This window comes from Chrysemys picta, chromosome 21, assembly GCF_011386835.1.
Source record: "Chrysemys picta bellii isolate R12L10 chromosome 21, ASM1138683v2, whole genome shotgun sequence".
NCBI classification, from domain to species: Eukaryota; Metazoa; Chordata; order Testudines; family Emydidae; genus Chrysemys; species Chrysemys picta.
In genome coordinates, this window is record NC_088811.1 from 4,870,615 (window position 1) to 4,891,400 (window position 20,786).

Consider the following 20,786-nt stretch of genomic DNA (forward strand, 5'->3'; position numbering starts at 1 on the left):
ATAACGGGCCCAAACTGTTAACAGAACATAGGATGACACTGAAAAATAGAAATACAATAAATTCACTGTACTGACCTCAGAAGTTTTTACCTGTCCACACCTCAGCGTAGAGTTCTGTGTTTTCAATGCCAGTGTCACTGATGTACCCAAGCAGAACGGGAAGTGTTGCTACCACGCTGACTTGGGAACTTCTCAGATAATCATCCATTGCAAAGCAAACACTAACTGAGCCGAAGGGCCAGATTCACCCTTGCTCTACAGCCCCTTTGCACTGGGGCTGTGGGACAGATGGGCTGTGCGGTTCGGATAGGACCTCAGCTGGTGCTGGTGGGCCATGATGGCGTGGGGGGCAGGCCAGAGATGGATTGGCCCAGGGAGGGGGCATGTCCAGGGAAGTTCTGCACCCCATTAGTGGCCCCTAGGGGGTCATGGCCACTGGTAGGCCTCAAAACTAACCTAGCCTGCGTCGGGGCTGAACTGGCCGCTAGATGCCCATGCCAAGGAAGCAGAAAGGTCTTTAGGACGTGGTGGATAATCGAAGGAGGAGCTGGTTTTCAAATCTTTATATTTGCAAATGCTGCCCGCTCCTGTGTGACCACGGGGCTCTGGCCATGGAATTGGGGCTGTTACACTGCATGGGTGGCCAGTCCCAGAATGGCCCAGGGCCTGGTTCCACACAGTCTCTCCACCATGTCACTGGGCTCTGTGCAGGGAGGATCTGGCAGAGGGGGCTGCAGTTGGAATCCACCGGCCATCCCATGTCATGGTTATAAACACCCCCAAGGTGAATCCAGACCTCACGGAGAGCGTCCAGGATACAGAATGGGATTCCTGGGGAAAGGATTTCCCCAACACACAGCTCACAACCCTACTGATTTAGGGTTACGTTTCCCAGCTACTGAACTTCAGGGCATCTCTAACCAGGTCTGATAGAGCCACAAAATTCAGGTACAAAGAAATAACAATGAATGAAAGGAGAGAACATAGCGTGTAAAGTCAGTGCAAGGGAAAAGGCCATGTGTAGTCAGAGTCACCTACCTGGTCCATGGCTGACAGGTGTATGACATGTTGGTTGCTGAGAAGGTTCCATCAGGGCAAACCTCACATACGTTGTCAAGGAATTCTGTGCCTATAAAAGAGGACGACATAACAGGATTCTTTCCTGAATGTGGGGCCTAAAGGAGCTTTGATTTCAGAAAGGTCTCCATCCGCATCTCCCCACTCTCACCACCACCACCACCACCACGTTGCAGAGCCATCTCGGTTTGATCAGGAGTCAGCACTTTAAGAATAGATCTGCGCTGGCATTTTATTCCTGCCCTATACTTAAATCCGTCAGTACTCATAGAGCACAGGTACATGGGGGAATGCATCTCCTGCTGCCCCACATGCCTGGGCCATTACAAGGGCCAACATCCCAAAGGGATAGTAAGACTCAAAATAATGGTGCCAAGTTGTGTAGTAGCACAAAAGCTGCAACAGAACACAGCAGTGAGGGGGTTAAATGCCCAAAGGACACTGATAAGGCATGAAGATAAGGCAGCTGGAATATGAAAATATTTAAGACTTATCCTGCCGTGATATCAATTCATGCTGGGATGTGGTCAGCGCTCACAAGCTAAGCAGGTGCTGGCTGGGAGACATGGGTGAAATCCTGGGAAACTCTCTCAATCCATCATCTTCAGAGGGGCCAGGATTACACCCCAAAATGTGTCTGGAAGTGATGCTGCCACCTACTACTTCTACCCTAGGTGCCCAAACACTATGGTGATGGGTCATGTAAGTAGACAGATACACTGGTGCAAGGAGAAGCTGTGGTTCTGGCTGTGTACACATCTCCCACGTACACATCTCCCAACCAAATTCCTGTTTGAGGAATTACATTCCACTTACCTACATTCCACTTGTATTTAACTGAATATAATATTCTTCACCTTCTAACCTAACCAAGTGCAAGGCTGTGAATTCTCAAATAGCTGCCTGCTTCCACCCCAGGATGGCCACATTTCAGGGCTGGATGAAACCATCCCTGAATATAGTCTGGAGATCGTTTTATTACCTTTGGAAAGACCTTGGAACTGGAAATGTAACAACTATCATAGGACACTATCATGGATATGAAGTTTTATTCTGAAGCCTCCAATTCCATATGGGGGAACGGGGGGGGGGCCGCGGCATTCGGATTCTGGGACTTGGACTTGCAGACCTATGTGTATATTAGGACTTAGAGCCACCGCAGTAATTACCCCGGTGGTGCATGTCCACACTCCCCTCCTTGGGCCAGTGGGGCATGTCCTCACCAGGAAGGCTCCCACCGACCTCAGAGGGGCAGTGTGGGACGCTGACAGCCCGGTCTCTCAGCTCTGCTGGCAGTTCCGTGCGAGGAGCCTGGCAGCCCGACAGGTTCCTGGGCTCCTGGCAGGCTGCCTCCCCCCATCCTCTGTTGACACTGACATAATGAGGTCCCTTTCTAGAGTGTCATTATAAGGCGCCCGTTTGCTTTTTCCTGCACTTCTCTGCAACCTCCCTTTCTGTCGCAGTGTAGAAATGCTACTGAACAGCCTGGGTGACGTGTGAATGGAACAACAACACACACTCGGCTTCTCGCCAGCAGCTCCCATCCCAGTACCTCAAAGTGCGTTAAGCTCACATCACCCCCCTCAGTATCCACCTTCGGAAACACGCCTGGCTGGACAGTCAAGCTCATTAGTTATAGGAGCAAAGAACCATGAGGTACTTTTGGTTAGTCTGGAACTCACATGTGCCCTTGATCAAAAGCCTTAACAATGGACCCTGGCCTGGATCCACACCCGCTCTCTCTGTAAAGGGACTTGTGTCTACAGCAGTGATGTACTCCAATGTAATTAATGGGGAAAAGGTGTTGCTGAACAAGTCTGTTGCACCTTGGGAGCTCCAAAGGCGGCAATGTTTGAAGAAAGGGGTGTGTTTAGCACACTTGTATTCCTAACAGAATTCTGTGCCCAAAAGTGTGCTTGAGGGAGCTCTGTTTGTACAAGCTGAAGCTGAACTCACACTGCACTCTGCTGCTGTGTAGGTGGGCTGCCAACATGTGTGAGTACAAACCCACAGCCTCATGCAAATTTCTGCCTGCAAGAGCATCATGTGAGTGCCCAACGACACCCAGAGGAGTCTGAGTTCATCACAGCCTGTGACACACTTAACCTTGCCCTGTATATTTCATGCTTGTTTCAGAGGCAGATGGCAGCTTTGTGTCTGCCCTGGAAGGTGAACATAACCCAGCTCCAGGGCAGGGCCCAGGGCAGGGAATAGCAATTCCAGAGTGGAGGACCCCCAGCAGCTTTCTCGCTCCCATCCCCCTGCCCCCCACGTATAGCGAGGGAGCTCCATCGTGAGCGCCTCTGCTGAGCGCAGCTGGGGCAGTGTGCGCCGGGGACAGAGGCCGTCAGGACCCAAACCATTTCTGTCTCTATAGGTCAAAGCCAATTCCTACATGCGACCAACAGGCAACTCCGCTCCGTCAGCAGGCTGCAGCATTCTGCACAGACCTAAGGGGTGGCCCCGGGCAGAGCACAGGTCAGCAGAGACTCCTGCCTTGGGGAGAAGAGGTCAGAGGCGTCTGGCCAGGCCCAGATGGACAGAAGTTGGCCACAGCTGTTACCTGGGCATCCAGCTCAGCACAAGCTCTGACGCCACCCTGGGGCTGTGCAAGGGCGTTACAAATGGCAGTCCCGCTCCCTCAGTGAGGGGGGCCCATGTACAGCCCAGCCACTCTTCCGGCTGCTTCCCCAGCATCACCTCAGTCTCACCCGGATTGACTCTCAGCCAGTTTGCCCTGCCCCAGATTCGTTCTGTGACTGCAGGGGTTTGCCTTGGTATTACAGAAGTTATGTTGCCTTACCAGGTATTTTCACCATAGAGCCAGGGAGGCAGACGGTGTAGGGACGACACATTTCACAGTCCAGGCCTGCAGCATATGGGCAGAAATCCCCCGGGGCACAGCCGCACACGGTATACATGCATTTTTCTTTTACCATCAGTCGGGCGCCTAAAGGAAAGTTCCATGCATCACAAATACATTTATACAGGAACTAAACAGAGCTGATACAAAAACTAATGTGCACCCCCAGTCCTTGCTGATCCATGATACAGGGCACAGGAGCTAGAGGGGTTTGTTATGATGACTCCATTTAACAAGTGTTGGGATGTAAACAGAACCATCTGGAGCCTGATTCTCTGCTGCCCTGCACCTTGTGTTGTATTTACATCTGTACAAAGGGTGCATCCAAAATGCTACCAAACCAGCGTTCTCTACTCAGCTGCAATTCAGATCGTGCTTTGCACCCACTCTGCATCCATCTGCACGGGTGTGAATAATGATGAAGATGGTGGAGAATCAGGCTCCCGGTAGCCACATATAAAAGGACCACAACTTGCAATCCAACTGGCCACTGGAGGAGCAGGCCACTGTAGTGGGATTTTGGAGTGGTCATAACACCTGCTACACAACCCGTCCTCCTGGCTGCCCAACGGATCCCCATGTGCTCGGACGGCCTTTGGGGCCATAGGCAGCTGATGTAAACTAGAGCAGCCTGCAGGCTGCTCTAATTCATGCTGGGGACCAGACCCTGATGGGCCCAGGAGCAGAGGAGCACAATGGTTTCTTACTGTCACTCATGTCACTCCCGCCTCCTGAGGTACGTGCGTGTTCCTCAGCCACTGCTCAGGATCTGGGATCTGAAAGGGATGGTTATAACCTTCCCCGTGTACAATCCAGATCCTGAGGGTGCAGAGCTGCTGCTCTAGGACAAAGGACACCATGTGAAATGTTTGATTATAATTATTGTTTATTGTGTTTGTTCTACTTCTGCTAAATCTAGAGATCCACTTTCCCCCTGAGGGTACATCTACACTACAGGGGGGAGTCGATTTAAGATACGCAAATTCAGCTACGTGAATAGCGTAGCTGAATTCGACGTATCGCAGCCGACTTACCCCGCTGTGAGGACGGCGGCAAAATCGACTTCTGCGGCTTTCTGTCGGCGGCGCTTACTCCCACCTCCGCTGGTGGAGTAAGAGCGCCATTCCGGGATCGATTGTCGCGTCCCAACGGGACACAATAAATCGATCCCCGAGAGGTCGATTTCTACCCGCCGATTCAGGCGGGTAGTGTAGACCTAGCCTAAGAAGAATCTCCCGGGATGATTCCAGAGCCCTTAATCAGTGGAAGATGTGCGACTGAAGCCAATGCACTGTGCCAGAAATCTCCACTTCAGTGATTTGCCCAAGATTGCAAGGAACTCAGTAAGAGAACTGTGAGCAAAACCCAGGACTCTTGACTTCCAGTCCTGTGCCCAAACAACTAGGCTGCTTTTGTAGATGTGGGCTGTGAGAGACAACTCAGAAAAAAATAATTAAAATCCATCCCCCCCTCCCCCCGCCACACACACACACACACACGCACACACACAGCTTCCTTACCTGCAAAGCAGACTTTACATCTCATGCACCCTGTTAGGCCATTGGGATGCTCTGTATATGTGTCGTCCACACAGGGCATGCATGTTGTGCTGACATGTCGTGTACAATGTTTGAACACCCTGCTCCCTAAAGCAAACAATACAATTAGATCCTGTGTAATTAATACAGAGATTGCAAAGGCAGGTAATTATGCATAACAAATGCACACACTATGTGTGTGGATTTTACATGTTGCACACACTACCATGAGAAATAAAAGGTAAATGTCTCAGAACTAGATTGCCAGAACTGAAATCCTCTATTTGTGCACAACACAGGTACAGCATAGACAGAAACAATCTCATAACTCACACCCCTCCCTTATCAGTAGGATCCCTAGCACAGTCGTGCTTAGACTCTGTAACGGACACAGGACCTTTGACAGATCCATATGTCCCCACTGTGCCCAGTCAGGATCTTGGCCCTTTAAAAGATGCAGGTCTGAGTATTGTAGTTCCTCCTGGGGTGAGGGTGGGGGGTGGGAAATGGAGAATCCTCAGGTGAAGCCAGTGACTGGAGGGATCACATGACCAGAAAGCGCCAGGGGACTAAGGAAGTCAGGTGACTGCCTGTGGCCAGTCCTATAGGACTATAAGAGGTAGATTGAGAGGTGAGGGGCTGGGGCAGTGCTGGTGTCCACAGCAGCCGGATGGACAGCTGCCTGGGGCAGGGCAGTGGCTGGGGTGGGACGGGCAGAGGTCCCTGTGCAGAGGAAAGGTCAGTAGGATCCCGATACAAGGGGACTGTGAGGGTCTGGGGAAGGGCTCGGGGATCCCGGATGCAGGGCAAAGGGTGAATACAATGAATCCTAATGGGAACAAGCCAACAGTCAGTACTGGAGTGACAGAAGCCGAGTGCAAGAGCCGGAGGGTAAAGTAGGGTTGTAGTCGAGCTCTCCAAGAGGAGGCCGGACAATTGGACTCTCTAGGGAAGGGTCATGATTTTAAAGAAGCAATCATATATACCTACCAGCACTGCACAGGGGACAGCATTCACCATTTATTTCATATTCGCCGGGATAGCATTGTGGAGCTTCCGAATGAGGTAGTTGTGTTACCAAGAAAATGACAAAAATCTTTAGGGAAGAAGAGAAGTTTCTGAATCACATCATGCAGGCTCAAAAGCAGACAAGGAGCAGCTGGTAGCACTGTGACACTGACTAGCCTCCCCAAGCCCGCAAGCACATTCAATGGAGAGCATAATGATGAACAAGATGACAATAATGTTGACTAGAAATGTTACCAGCGTTATTACTTATACAAGTTTATTATCATATTTTGTTTTACCCTTTAGGGTATTGCTGTGATGCTTTGAGGTCAAAGAAAGCCAATTTTATCTCTTGAAATAATACATAGAGTCATTCAAATAACAGAAACAAATGCAAATTTCATTTTAACGTGTTGATGGTGTCACTGTTTCTCTCTGTTTCTGTGGTAACAGCACCACTTGACAGCTCCACAACATACCTCATCTTAAAGTAGACATACAAAATTTTCAAATGATGTGTATTTATATAGAGACTACATTAAGGTGAACGGCAGACACCACAAATTTGGTTATCGGCCCCCTACATCGTCATTTCCTCACTACCACTCTCCACATTCTGGGTCAAACTCTGCTCTCATTTAAACCTGGAATAGTTCTACTGACATTAGTCTGGCTAGAATCCAGCCTTTACAGCCTTGGGACATGATCCTCCATCCCTGACTCATGGGAGTGCTCAGCTCAGTGTGGGTCTAATCACGTGTATCACAATGATGGGGTTGGATTCATAGACTGTGACCTTTGACATTTCAGCTAAAGCCGCTTTCTGTTATGATTTTTCTAACTCCAGAAGCCTGGGGGATACCCTGTTAGCCACTTGGAAATCATTTTCCTTTTTCTTCCAGTATATTCTCTTTCCCTTTTACCCATGGTGCATTTTGCTGAGTACTCAGAATACAGTTGAAATTAGCACCAGTTTCAGTTTACACTGTGACACCCAAAATGGAAGGACTGAAATATGATTGGCCAATGAAAGCCCCAAACTGAGACCCAGCAACACAGCTTCTGAGCTTCAAGCGTTATTCCCTGTGCTGGCCTGTCCCTCTGGTCCATACACCCATGGACACCGTGGAAGGAAACGGCAGATACAAAACAACAAACTATGGGGCTAGAGCAGCAGCGGATTCAGTACAATGCACCACAACGAGCTACTGTCCATTTAGAATCCTCAAACATTTCCCCATTCAAAGGGCAACCTTGGGGGTAGGATTGTTTGTTTTTCTAAAATCAGTGTCCGTTAAAAAAAAACTTCTGCCAATCTACATAATGAAAAGTCAATTCACTTAGACCCCACCCCCCCCCAAGCGCCAGGCTGAGTATCACTGATGAGAACAAACCAAAATCTCCCAGCGGTATTTTATTCCTACTAAATTAAGAAGGAAAAGTTTTATTTTCAATATTCGTGTTCTTTGCTGTCTCCACCAGATGGAGCCCAACAGCTTCTCAATGTAGATAGATTTTCTCGAACAAGGCGTAATCAACCCCAAACCCCGGCGGGGGAAGGGCGGGTAGTTCGCGTTAGTAAAAAGGATCAATGTAAAAAATTCAGCTTCCTGCGATCTTCAGTCACAGTAGATTCCCACAATCCCTCCCCTACCGCCCCCCACCCCCACCCATGCACCCCCAAGCCCCCCAGTGTCTCTGCCGGGTTTGCTGGGCAGGGCCGATCTCGTTGGCTCCATTTTATTTCAGGAGCTTTTGGGATCCACTTACCCGGAGCATGGACCTGTCTGTGCCGGTCCCCGCTGGGCATCGAGTCTCTGCCCGCTACAGCGCAGCGCGGCCCCAGGTCCGATCAGTGACAAGCTGCGGGTGCCCCCGCCCTGTCCTGGGGTGTCCGCCCCATGGGTCCCCCGCGCCCTTCCCCGGAGCTCCCGGCCGCCAGCAGGACACAAGCCCACAGTCCTGCTCCGGATCCGGCTCCAATCCAGGCCCGACGGCCCCGCAACAGCAGCTCGAGACTCAGTGAACGTGAATGATGGAAGCGGGCGGGGACTTTCCCAATAGGCTGCGCTTTAGGGTTATATTGTTAGCGGGAGAGAGACACTTAAAGTAAACCCAGTTAGGGGGCAGGGGAGAGCAGCCCCCCGAGTTTCATACAGCAGGTGCAAGCTCCCCGGGGGCGCTCTTCACTGCAGCCCGGCATTAGTGTCCCTTGTGCAGAGGAGAGGTGCCCTGGGGCAGGGAGTCAGTATTTTGTTTACAAGCAGAGGCCCGGTGATTAAGATCAGAAATTGCTGGTGATTAAATGAAGGGTCCGGAAGTTTAGCTGTAAAAGAGGAATCCCTCCGGGGAGGGGGGAGAGGGGTTGTGTTAGAGAGAACAGAGGATTCAGAACGAAATACAGCAAAGCACTGAGCCTAGATTACATTCAGAAAAGGGGGAGATTTGGGGGTGTAGGTGAAAAGAAGGGGTCAGACCCAGGGAAGAACTAGCAGTGTATAGAGAAGTGCCCACTCTACCTGTGGTACTTACGTGGCCCCATTACCATGGTATCTGAGGCTGCGCCTCACAATATCTAACCTATTTCTCCTCCCAGCCCCTCGGCGAGATAGAGCAGGGCTGTCATCCCCATTGTACGGGTGGGGCACTGAGGCACACACAGACTTTCAAAGGCACTTAGACGGTTTGGTGCTTTGTAAACTCCATTAAATGCCTAGCTGTAACTTTGGGTGCTTAAAAACCTTTGAAATTCTGTCCTGGGGTCAGTGAGAAAGTCCCTGGGGGGAGTAGAACCCAGGTCTTTCAGGGCTAGCTCCCTATCCAGCAACTCTGATAGATGGGAGCAAAACCAAGGTGTCCAGTTTGCTGAGACTCCAGCAAACAGTCCCGGGATGGATGTCCTGGTTGACAGCATGAAAAGCAGCACTGAGGTTAGGAAGGAGGGAGAATGAGAGTCAGAGGAGAGGAGATCGCTTAACTCCCAGGGGGTGGCAGGTTCTGCCCCAGTCTGGGTTGTAGAGCAATGGCTGCTGTGCAATTTTACATTTGAACTGAAAACCATTTTGTTCAGTTATTTTTTTGTTCTGAGCTTGAGAAAAGGAAGGAATGAGAAAGTGTCATAAGTTTCAGATGTGTTTATGCCTCAAATTCTTAGGGTTTCAGCTGTATTCAGGCCAATTCCAGAACAAAGAACAGAAACTGCATCCACAGAATCCATAAAGTCGATGATTAGTGTCGTGATTTGCATTATTCACTGGGCACCATGTGCTCAGCACTGTTCAGAATATGCCAGAAAATCCAGTCCCTGAGCCAATATGACTGCAACAGAAGTTTTAGTTGATTAAGGACTAGAAGATTTGACCTTCCAACTTTCTTTCTAAAGGAAGAGCTGCCCAGAGCTCCTGTGCCTGTTTATTTTCCTTTCCTGCCTGCAGTGGCCCTGATATACCTCCGAAGTCTCATTTTTTCCCCTCAACTTTAAAATATAGAATTTTCTTGGTATTTGGTTTTAAATATTCTCCTGTGAGAACTGCAACTCAGCCGCCGTTAGTGTTGTGTTTAAGAGCCTTCTGGAAAGTAACTAGCCTTTAAACAGAAGTAAAAGCAGTGTTGCCAACTCTCATGATTTTGTCATGAGTCTCAATGATAATTGTTTTCCTTAAAGCCCCAGCTCCTGGAGTCAAGTGGATATGTGATGATTTCAGCCTTCATTCTTAAAGAAAAATTAAGTTTTTAGTCCTCATGGATGTAGAGAAAGCTTCAAAATGTGACCCCAGTGCACCCTAAAGGCTCAAAAAGAAGAAGGCAAATAAAAAGAACCCCAAATCTGTTATTTTTACATCTCATGATTTTTGGTGAGCCTGATTCATGATTTTTGAACATTTGGGATTGGCAATACAGGGAAAGTGACTTGAAAGTGTCAGTTTCACTCCTGTTTAAGGTCAGTTTCTAGTCTATTATCTGTAGTGAGGTAACACCTCTAGAGCCCCAGGAAGGTGCAGTATAAACTCACGGGGGGCGGTTGCCCTAGTAGGATATTTCTGAAGTTAATGATCTATTCCAAGCTTGATGAACTGCAAAAGAGTGATAAAAAGTCATCTAGATTTTTCTACAGTTCTTTCAGTTGTTGTATTCACGAGTTAGTAACAAAGAATATACCTTAATATTTTAAACGTAACCAGTGTTCCTTACGTGACTTGACACAAGATGTGAGAACATGTTATAGAGCTGAGTGGGTCTAATAATTATTAAATCCTCTTTTTTATATATAGGAATTAGATACAGTGCTCCTATCAACTAATTTCTAAGTTATTATCTGCACCAAAAAAAAAAAAAAAAACCCTAGAGTTTTCAGGCCCCTGAGTAGCCCTTGGAATCACAGTTAAAGTCCCACCCCCCAACCAAAATCTGAAATGGCGCCCCTGAAACCCACGGTAGAGTGGGCACATAGTGTTGACCTGGAGGGGTCACATGAAGGTAAAAACTACCTGTGCCATGGCTACATTAGGATTTTACATACAGATAATTATCTCCATATAAAAACATACCTGTTTTTCTCCAGCGAAGATACAGCCTGGTACCCCAACAATGGGTTGGCTACTCTGCCTAGCAACAAGTCTCCCCTAGCCACTCGAAAAATCACGTTCTTTTCAACCTCCTCAGTCAATTACAGCGACAGAGGAAGAGTGGTTTGTCGACCTGGCAATACAGCCACCCAATCACAAAAATACACGAGTGGCAAAATCAGACGGGCCCCCCCCACATTGCTATCCTACCTAGCAAATCCTCACTAAGTGGCTATGGCCCAGTAAAAACGATCCATTGTCTACAGCCAAGTGATACAACCGCATTTGCTCCAATCCCTCAGTGGGGTGACCAGATGTCCTGATTTTATAGGAACAGTCCCGAATTTTTGGGCTTTTTCTTATATAGGCTCCAATTATCCCCCATCCCGTCCCAATTTTTCTCACTTGCTGTTTGGTCACCCTATCCCTCAGACAGAGACAAACACCTACAGAGTCTCTATCAAGCATTCTGAAAACTGCAATACCCACATGGTGAAGTGAAGAAACAGATTGACAGAGCCAGAAGAGTACCCAGAAGTCACCTACTACAAGACAGACCCAACAAAGAAAGTAACAGAACACCACTAGCCATCACCTTCAGCCCCCAACTAAAACCTCTCCAGCGCATCATCAAGGATCTACAACCTGTCCTGAAGGACGATCCCTCACTCTCACAGACCTTGGGGACAGGCCAGTCCTCGCTTAAAGACAACCCTCCAACCCGAATCAAATACTCACTAGCAACCACACATCACACAACAAAAAGACCAACCCAGGAACCAAACCCTGCTACAAACCCCAGTGCCAACTCTGTCCACATATCTATTCAAGGGACACCATCATAGGACCTAACCACATCAGCCACACCATCCAGGGCTCTTTTAACTTTTTTCTTTCTAATAAAATTCTGTGATTTTTTTTTAATCTGATTGTTTTTTTTAGTGGTCTAAAAAAACCCAAGGTTGGTTTGTGCTCATCTTGTTTATTCTCAAGCCTCCCCAGGAAAGGGGATGTAGGGCTTGGGGGGATATTTTGGGCAAATAGGACTCCAGGTGGTCCTTTCCCTGATTCTTTGTTTGAATCACTTGGTGGTGGCAGCGTTTACCTAATCGAAGGTACAAGGGAGAATTATACTTGGGGAAGTTTTAACCTAAGCTGGTAGAAATAAGCTTAGGGAGTCTTTCATGTGGGTCCCCAGAACTGTACCCTAAAGTTCAGAGTGGAGAGGGAACCCTGACAGATGGACATTCCACCACCTCCCTAGGCAATTTATTCCAGTGCTTAACCACCCTGACGGGAAGTTTTTCCTAATGTCCAACCTAAACCGCCCTTGCTGCAATTCAAGTCCATTACATCTTGTCCTATCCTCAGCGGGATGCAGGAGCTTGGTGAGGATACAGAATGTGCTGGCTATGGGGCTCTGTGCAGCACCCCTGGAGAAAGGAAATAAGGGTGTCGTGGCTAAATCATGGAGAAGGTAGTTGTAGAAGGATTGGTGCAAAATCCATGGGGGACTGAAATGACGGGGTGCAAGAGTTCAGAGGTGGACAGTTTTGCAAAGCAGTTGCACGGAAGAGTGTGGGTAACGAGAGGGGCCAGAAGTGAACCCGTCCAGAGCAAGGGAGAGATGATGCAAAGGCACTGTCAGGTTGCATGAAGGGCTCTGTGCAAGGCCCGGGGTACAGAGATAGCAACACACACAGTGGTTAAATCCTGAGCACGGTTATTAATACTCAGTGGGCGCTTGCACTTTACCCGCAGATCATTCAGTTAGAAGTTTAACCCGTCTGTGCCTGCTGGAAATTTGTATGCGTGCTAGGGGGAAGGTAGATAAAGCTCAGGAAATTCCTTCCTGTAAACCAGGGGTGGGCAAACTTTTTGGCTTGAGGGCCGCATCAGGTTTCATAAATTGTATGGAGGGCCGGTTAGGGGAGGGGGTTGTGGCCCAGCCCCCACCTCCAATCTGCCCTCCCCGGGACTCCTGCCCTATCCAACCCCCCCGTTCCCTGACCGCCCTTCTGGGAAACCTGCCCCATCCACACACCCCCACTCCCTGACCGCCTCCGGACCCCTGCTGCTGCCCCATCCAACCCCTCCTCTCATTCCTGACGGCCCCCCCCGGGGACCCGAGCCCCATCCAACCACCTCTTCTCCCTGTCCCCTGACTGACCCCGGAACCCCTGTCCCTGTCTGCCCCCTGCACCCCATCCAACCCCCCCCGACTGTCCCCCCCGGGACCCCTGCCCCCATTCAACCCCCTGTTCCCCCCCGACCACCCCCCCGAACGCCCCTACCCTCTATCCACCCCCTGCTCCCTGCCCTGCCGCCACCACCACCACGCAGCACAGAGCACCGAGTCACAGAGCACCTGCCCCAGGAGCTCGCAGCCCCATCGCCCAGAGCATTGCGCCAGCGGCGGGGCGAGCAAGCTGAAGCTGCTGCGGAGGGCAGACAGCAGGGGAGGGGCTGGGGCTAGCTTCCTGGGCCAGGTGCTTGGGGGCCAGGCAGGACGGTCCCACGGGCGGGCTGGATGTGGCTCATGGGCCCTAGTTTTCCCACCCCTGCTGTAAACTATGCTTCCCGGCCTTAACCACCAAATAACTTCTGAGTCAAAGGGATATATCTCCCTCTGCGGAGATCACGAGAGCAGCACGGAGACAAATTGCTGCTCAGAAGGGCAGTGCTGAATAGCAGTACAGTAATTCTTAGCTCCTTTCCCTCATCTGAGGATCTTACACTGTCATGGACATTAGCCACACTTCCCCTCCGGCTGTGAGGCAGGGATGGTTAATACTGGTAACATCGGGGCAGCCAAAGGAATGAGGTGAGACCACATTGTCTAAACATCCAACCAACTTTCATGCAGTCAGAGCCCCTACGATGGTACCCCTAGAACTGGTCAGGCAGCCCCACCCCCCACAAGCACTTGTTTGAACCCCATTCCTCCAGCCTCTCCCTCAAACCAAAACCACCCACACCCAACTAATGGACAGGGGAGAAGCCTATTACAATATTATCCCCTCCTCCTACACTCAGGGCAGATCTCTGTGGTTTACCCAGGTCACACAGGAAGGGTCCACGTGGAGCACAGGGCAGGCTGGAACCCTGGCGTCCTGCTGCCAAGCCTTGGCTCTCACCACTAGGCTGCAGTGAGTAACACAATAAACAGCCCTTAACAATCGTTTACATTCCTCTAGCGCCTTTCATCCGAGGATCTCACAGTGCTTTGTGAGCAATCATTAACCACGGTGAAGATTAACGAACATTAATTAAGTAGAGATGAACCGGAACCAAAACCTCAGCTCTAACCACCTGCAAACGCTGAGGAAGCTCCGTTCCAGATCAGACCTTCCTCACCGCCCCCTATCGCTATATAGTAACTCCTCACCTAACGTTGTAGTTATGTTCCTGAAAAATGCTACCTTAAGCGAAATGACGTTAAGCCAGAGGTGGGCAAACTATGGCCCGGGGGCCACATCCGGCCCTCTGGACGTTTTAATCTGGCCCTCAAGCTCCCACTGGGAAGTGGGGTCTGAGGCTTGTCCCGCTCCATCGCTCCAGCCGGGGAGCGGGGTCGGGCTCTTGCCCCACTCCGCATGGCTCCCAGAAGCAACGGCACCTCCCCCCTCTGGCTCCTACACGTAGGGGCAGCCGGGGGCTCTGCACGCTGCCCCCACCGCAAGTGCTGCCCCTGCTGCTTCCATTGGCTGACCCCAGGACTGACTCTGACTCCCTCCCATGCCCCTGCCCGGCTCCCCCTCCCACCGTCCGAACCTCTCGATCCTAGCCCGGAGCACCTTCCTGCACCTCCAACCCCTCATCCCCAGCTCCACCCCAGAGCCCACCCCCAAGCCAGAGCCCTCATGCCCTCCCACACGCCAACCCCCAATTTCATAAGCATTCATGGCCAGCCATACAATTTCCATACCCAGATGTGGCCCTCGGACCAAAAAGTTTGCCCACCCCTGTGATAAGTGAATCCAATTTCCCCCGAAGAATTAATGTAAATGGGGGGGTTAGGTTCCAGGGAAATTTTTTTCGCCAGACAAAAAGACACACACACAGTACAAGTTTTAAACAATTTCATACTGTTCACTGCAATGATGATTGTGAAGCTTAGTTCAGGGGGTGAAGTCAGAGAGTGGAAGAGGGAGGGATATTTCCCAGGGAATGCCTTACTGCTAAATGATGAACTAGAACTCAGCTGAGCCCTCAAGGGTTAACACATTGTTGTTAATGTAACCTCACCCTTCTGCACTCTATAGAACACAAGTGTCTCTTCCCTACCTTTAAGACTCCTCTTAATGCAGCCTTTCCCTACTTGTCTTCTCTTGTATCTTACTAAATCGCCCCCAGCATCCCCAGGCCTCCCACAATGGCAGCTTCCATCACCCATTCATCTGCCTCTCCCACAAGCACCTTGGCTCTTTCTTCTCCGGCTACACTTTGGTCTGGAGCGATAAACCAGACTAATCGAAAAAGCCACAGCACTCTCCTTCAAATCCCTCCGCAAGACCCAGTTCTACCATGCCACAGAATAATAATCATGCTGCTTTTCTCTCTTGTAATGCCTCTCAGCCAAGCACTGCAGTGCTTAAACATATTAATGAATGAACCTTCGCAACCCGTTATCCCCACTGACAGGAAAGTTGCTCTGGGGTGAATGTGACTTCACTGTCTTCTTCTTTCATACTCATCACAAATCAATACCTAGATTGTCCAGCCCTCTGACTGCTGCTTTATCAAGGGTTCCAAAATGGTGCAGTCCACCCTCCAATCTTCAGTACTGAAAGGCTTTAGCTTTATTTCCAATCATACTTCTTAACTGGGATTTTATCTTACCCCTAGAGAAGGTTCAAAGCAAATCTGATTAACATGAGACAATAAAGGTACAGATTTAACGCAGGATGAGATATTAAGAGCTAATACTTACAGCAATATGACATTGTCCTGTTATAAAACTAAAGCGATGTATAAAATCCATTTTGACTATACACTTTGTTTGTGTTCACCTGGTCCAATATGGAAGAGCAACTAGTCCAGTAAAGATTCCTGGATACCAGGTTAAGTATTTGTGGTGTGTGAGTAGGAACTCTCAAACATTTTAATTAATAAATGGAAAATTAAATGTATTTACTGAATGAAACCAAGAGCCCAGAGTCTGCTGCCATTACGCCTGGCAATGTGTCCGTGAGGAAGGCTTCAGCATAACAGGAGACAGTCAGAGAGACTAAGCCTTGGCTACACTTGCAAGTTACAGTGCTGTAAAGCCTCCCCCAGTGCTGTAACTCACTCCCTGTCCACACTGGCAGGGCACTTACAGCGCTGTATCCCTCTGGGTACACCGCTGCAGGTACTCCACCTCCCCGAGAAGCATAAGAGATACAGCGGAGTGGCTACGACTCACGGGTGTGAGTATAAACCCTTGCAGCGCTGTACTAATCACCTTGTCAAGTGGCCAATCCTCTCCATTGTTGTGACTAGCTGCAGGAATGCGGAAGTGCCAGTTTCAAAGCTCGTACCACAGAGAAAAAGCAAACAGTTTGCTGTTTGCTTTGAGTGAGTAAATGAATGAGCAGGGGGCCAGGAGTTCGGAACTTGCAAAATAGAGAGCTGACACGCTCCAAAAAGCACTCTCTCTCCCCCCACACTCCCTGTCACACTCCACTTCACCCCACCTCCCCCCGTTTTGAAAAACACGTTGCAGCCACATGAATGCTGGGATAGCTGCCCATAATGCACCGCTCCCAACACAGCTGCAAATGTTGAAAGTGTGGACAGACTGCAGCGCTTTTCCCTACTCAGCTGTATGAAGACAGGTTTACCTCACAGCACTGTACAGCTGCCAGTGTAACCAAGGCCTAAAGTTACAGTGATGATGATCACTAGAATCCAGTCAAGAAGGATTTTCAGAAGCCTCCAATCACTAAACTCTGATCGATTTTCTGTCCTTGATCATTCAGCTTTTTCTAGAGTAGTCCTGAGCCTTCAGGACAATCCAGGGCTGGTGGCCATTTCTCTAGCTCTGTAGTAGAGACTCCTCTCCGTGTTCCTCCTCTCTCACTTGCAGGGCTGACGAATGGTTTTCTCTCTTCCCCCACTTTGAAAAAGTGCATCGGCTCTTGCCTGTGTTTGTTCGGGTGCTGTGAAGGGTGGATGTGCCAGAGTTTTTAGTAGTTTCCTGAACAGGGAGGGCTGCATCAGTCCTTTTTTTATTAGTCTGTATCAAATTTTCCGCAACTTCTTCGTTTAACTCACCCTTTAAAATATGACAAAGTAAAACAGAGATGATGAACATTCAGGTACTATCAATCAAATGGCCAGTACATTTTCCTAGCACCTACTAGAGTTCTCTTAGAATTTGTTTTCTCATTCATTATGAAGTATTATAATACTTATTAACGTTGTTCTCCACTTAGAACAAAAGTGTAAGTCAGGGGTTGGCAACCTTTCAGAAGTGCTGTGCCGAGTCTTCATTTATTCACTCTGATTTAAGGTTTCATGTGCCAGTAATACATTGTAATGTTTTTAGAAGGTCTCTTTCTCTAAGTCTATAATATATAACTAAACTATTGTTGTATGTAAAGTAAACAAGGTTTTTAAAATGTTTAAGAAGCTTCATTTAAAATTACATTAAAATGCCGATCTTATCAGTTTAGTGCAGTGGTTCTTAACCTGGGGGTGCAAGATGCCCTTTCTGGAGGTGCAAGACATGCGACATTTTTTTAGAAGGTAAATCATCAAAAACACAAATTAAGCACAGGCACATAAGTACAACTACTTTGTTTCATCAAACCTATGCATTTATTAACATTATACATTTTTTAACGATTACTTTAATATACAAAGTTTTTAAGCTAATAGTATAATTTTTGAGTAGGGGTGCGAGAACATATTTTGAGAACTCCAGACCATCAGCGGGCTGAGCAGGGCCAGCTGTAGTATATTAAATTGCTCCCCATAGGAATGTGCTACTTACGGTGTACTACATATGGCTGCCAGTCCTGATGCTCTGAGCAGCATGGTAAGGGGACGGGGAACGGGGCGTTTGGCTAGGCGTGGGAGTCCCGGGGGACCTGTCAGGGGGTGGGGGTGTGGATAGGGATTGGGGCAGTCAGGGGACAGGCAGCAGGGGGGGTTGGATGGGTGTGGGGTTTTGAGGGGGGCAGTCAGGGGCAGGGCCGGCTCCAGGGTTTTTGCAGCCCCAAGCAGCCCCCAAAAAAAAGCCGCAATTGCGATCTGCGGCGGCAATTCGGCGGGAGGTCCTTCGCTCCGAGCGGGAGTGAGGGACCGTCTGAATTGCCACCGAATACCTGGACGCTGAATAGCTGCTTGCCAAGCTGGTGCCTGGAGCCGGCCCTGGTCAGGGGGCAGTGAGTCCTGGGAGGGGGCAGTCAGGAGACAAGGAGCAGGGGGGGTTGGATGGGTGGAAGGTTCTGAGGGGGGCAGTCAGGGGGCGGAGGGTCCCGGGAGGGGGTAGTCAGGGGACAAGGAGTGGGGGTGCGGGGTTGGATGGGTCAGAGGTTCTGAGGGGGGCAGTCAGGGGGCGGGAAGTGGGAGGGGGCGGATAGAGGGCAGGCTGTTTGGGGAGGCACAGCCTTCCCTACCCGGGTGTAGTGTATTAAATTGCTCCCCATAGGAATGTGCTACTTACGGTGTACTACTTATGACTGCCAGTCCTGGTGCTCCGCAAGTAGCACATTCCTACGGGGAGCAATTTAATACACTACACCAGCGGACAGAACCCCAAACCGGTGGTGGGCTGAGCTCAGCCTGCCGCTGGTCTGGGGTTCCGTCTGCTGGCTCCTGCCAGCCAGGGTCCCAGCCGCCGGCCCCGCTCAGCCCACTGCCGGCCTGGGGTTCCGTCAGCCAGCTCCTGCCAGCCAGGGTCCCAGCTGCCGGCCCCGCTCAGCCCACTGCCGGCCTGGGGTTCCGTCAGCCAGCTCCTGCCAGCCAGGGGCCCAGCCGCTGGCCCCGCTCAGCCCACTGCCGGCCTGGGGTTCCGTACACGCAGGCTGGCAGCGGGCTGAGTGGGGGCGGCGGCCGGGACCCCGGGTGGCAGCAGCGTGCTAGTAAAAATTGGCTCACGTGCCGCCTTTGGCACGCGTGCTGCAGGTTGCCGTCCCCTGGTGTAAGTTATACTGTCTGGCATAATTTTTTCCTATAAATAGTGTCCAATATTTGCTGGACGGATCTTAGACTCTTTAATTAGCTAATTTCGCATCATCTTAAAGTGTGTAATGCTACAAGGAAAAGATATAGATAACCCCTGCATAAAACAGCAACTGTTCTAGAGATGCCCATTTCCAAACCAAATATGTTGAAAGAGATACAAGGTGGGTGAAGTAATATTTCTTGAACCAACTTCTGTTGAGGGAAGAGACAAGCTTTCAAGCTTCCCAGAGCTCTCCTTCAGGTCTGGGAAAGGTAACCAGAGCGTAAAAGCTAAATACAAGATGTGATGGATTGTTAAGCATGTTAAGTCCATTTTAACTTCAGATGTTCAAGATTCTTTTGCTTTAAAGTGTGCTATCACTCAGGGTGGAATTAAAAGTCAATCAAGCCATTTATTACTAAGGTTCATTACATTGTTTGGATTATAGATGTCAGTTTACTGCAGATCTTGACCCTGGGCACATTTAATGCTGAATAATAATATTCTGCACTCCTATGGTACCTTCCATTCAGGGATCTCAAAGCACTTTACAAACATCTTGGAGCAAATCATGGTCTATGCACAGCCCAGGTAATTGGTTCTGTTGCTTCAGGGCTTTGCACAGCCACAGAGTATGCATGTGTAAGTGTGGGGGGCAGGGAGTTCACTCCTACTGGTTCAGGTCTCATGGTACCTGTGACAGTATACGCCATAAGCCTTTATGGGGGGAGGGGGTACTTATAAATGTATGTAGGACATAAATGGAATATGTTTTGTGCTGCCTGTGCCATGTAACATGTCTCCGTAAAGGTTCTGGTCTACTATATCTATTCATCCTATTTGTACATATGTATCATTTTCTACTTGAGGTTAAGAATATGGGCTGTATGCTTGCTTGGTTTCTAAGTAAGCTTTGTGAGGCATTTGGTCAACTTCTTTAGGAAGAACAGGAGTACTTGTGGCACCTTAGAGACTAACAAATATTTGTTAGTCTCTAAGGTGCCACAAGTACTCCTGTTCTTTTTGCGGATACAGACTAACACGGCTGCTACTCTGAAACCTGTCATTATGCAAGATTCTTTAGGAAGGAATTTGCCAGGTTAAGTACCTGATCAGGAAGCACTTGGGGAACAATGAATCTTGGAATGCTCCAATCCACATAAGAAGTCTTCCTGGAGACATACAAGATACCGTGGACAATGGCTTCGGCCAGTAAAGACTGAGTCATGCAGGGACTTGCCCAGGTGACTCCAGAAGTCCATCTTGGAGCTGGACTTTGCATAGGAGTGGGGGGGGGGGGGGGGAGGTCTCCACCCACAAGAGAAAGTCTATTTAAACTCGTGGGAGACCCCTCCATTTTGTCTTCAGCTGGCTAAAGAAGGAGCCTCTCCACCCCCCCCCCAGAATACTTGAAGGAAACTGGAACAAAGAACAGTAACTACAGTGGGTGTGAGTGATTGCGGGATCCAGGCTAAAAGGAGATTAGCCTGTAAAAGGGAGCATTCTGGAACTGGTGAGGATCTTATCTGTATTTAGTTTGATTAGACATAGATTATAGGTATTTTTCCCATTTTACAGAT

General features: G+C 49.4%; 2 protein-coding genes across 3 annotated transcripts in view; both read right to left on the minus strand.

The window, feature by feature from the left end:
* The window catches only part of LOC101948384 (tumor necrosis factor receptor superfamily member 14-like), a 51,137-nt gene extending 42,348 nt beyond the window's left edge, over positions 1–8,789 (minus strand). Inside the window, exons 1-5 of the mRNA XM_065575183.1 lie at positions 8,257–8,789; positions 6,469–6,574; positions 5,461–5,586; positions 3,881–4,027; positions 1,039–1,129 (exon numbers count right to left, since the gene is read on the minus strand). Of these exons, the coding sequence (XP_065431255.1) occupies positions 1,039–1,129; positions 3,881–4,027; positions 5,461–5,586; positions 6,469–6,574; positions 8,257–8,265 (479 nt within the window). The 5' untranslated portion in view covers positions 8,266–8,789. The remainder of the gene's footprint in view (positions 1–1,038; positions 1,130–3,880; positions 4,028–5,460; positions 5,587–6,468; positions 6,575–8,256) is intronic.
* The window catches only part of LOC101933968 (tumor necrosis factor receptor superfamily member 14), a 76,709-nt gene that overhangs the window by 42,348 nt on the left and 13,575 nt on the right, over positions 1–20,786 (minus strand). The window contains exon 8 of one of the 2 annotated variants that reach the window (XR_010594249.1): positions 16,913–17,310. Coding sequence is in view for 1 of the 2 variants with exons in the window: in XM_065575182.1 (XP_065431254.1) it covers positions 17,071–17,310 (240 nt within the window). In the remaining variant the exon portion in view is untranslated. Of the gene's footprint in view, positions 1–15,119; positions 17,311–20,786 lie in introns of those variants that run through there. The other variant, XM_065575182.1, reaches the window with a different exon arrangement.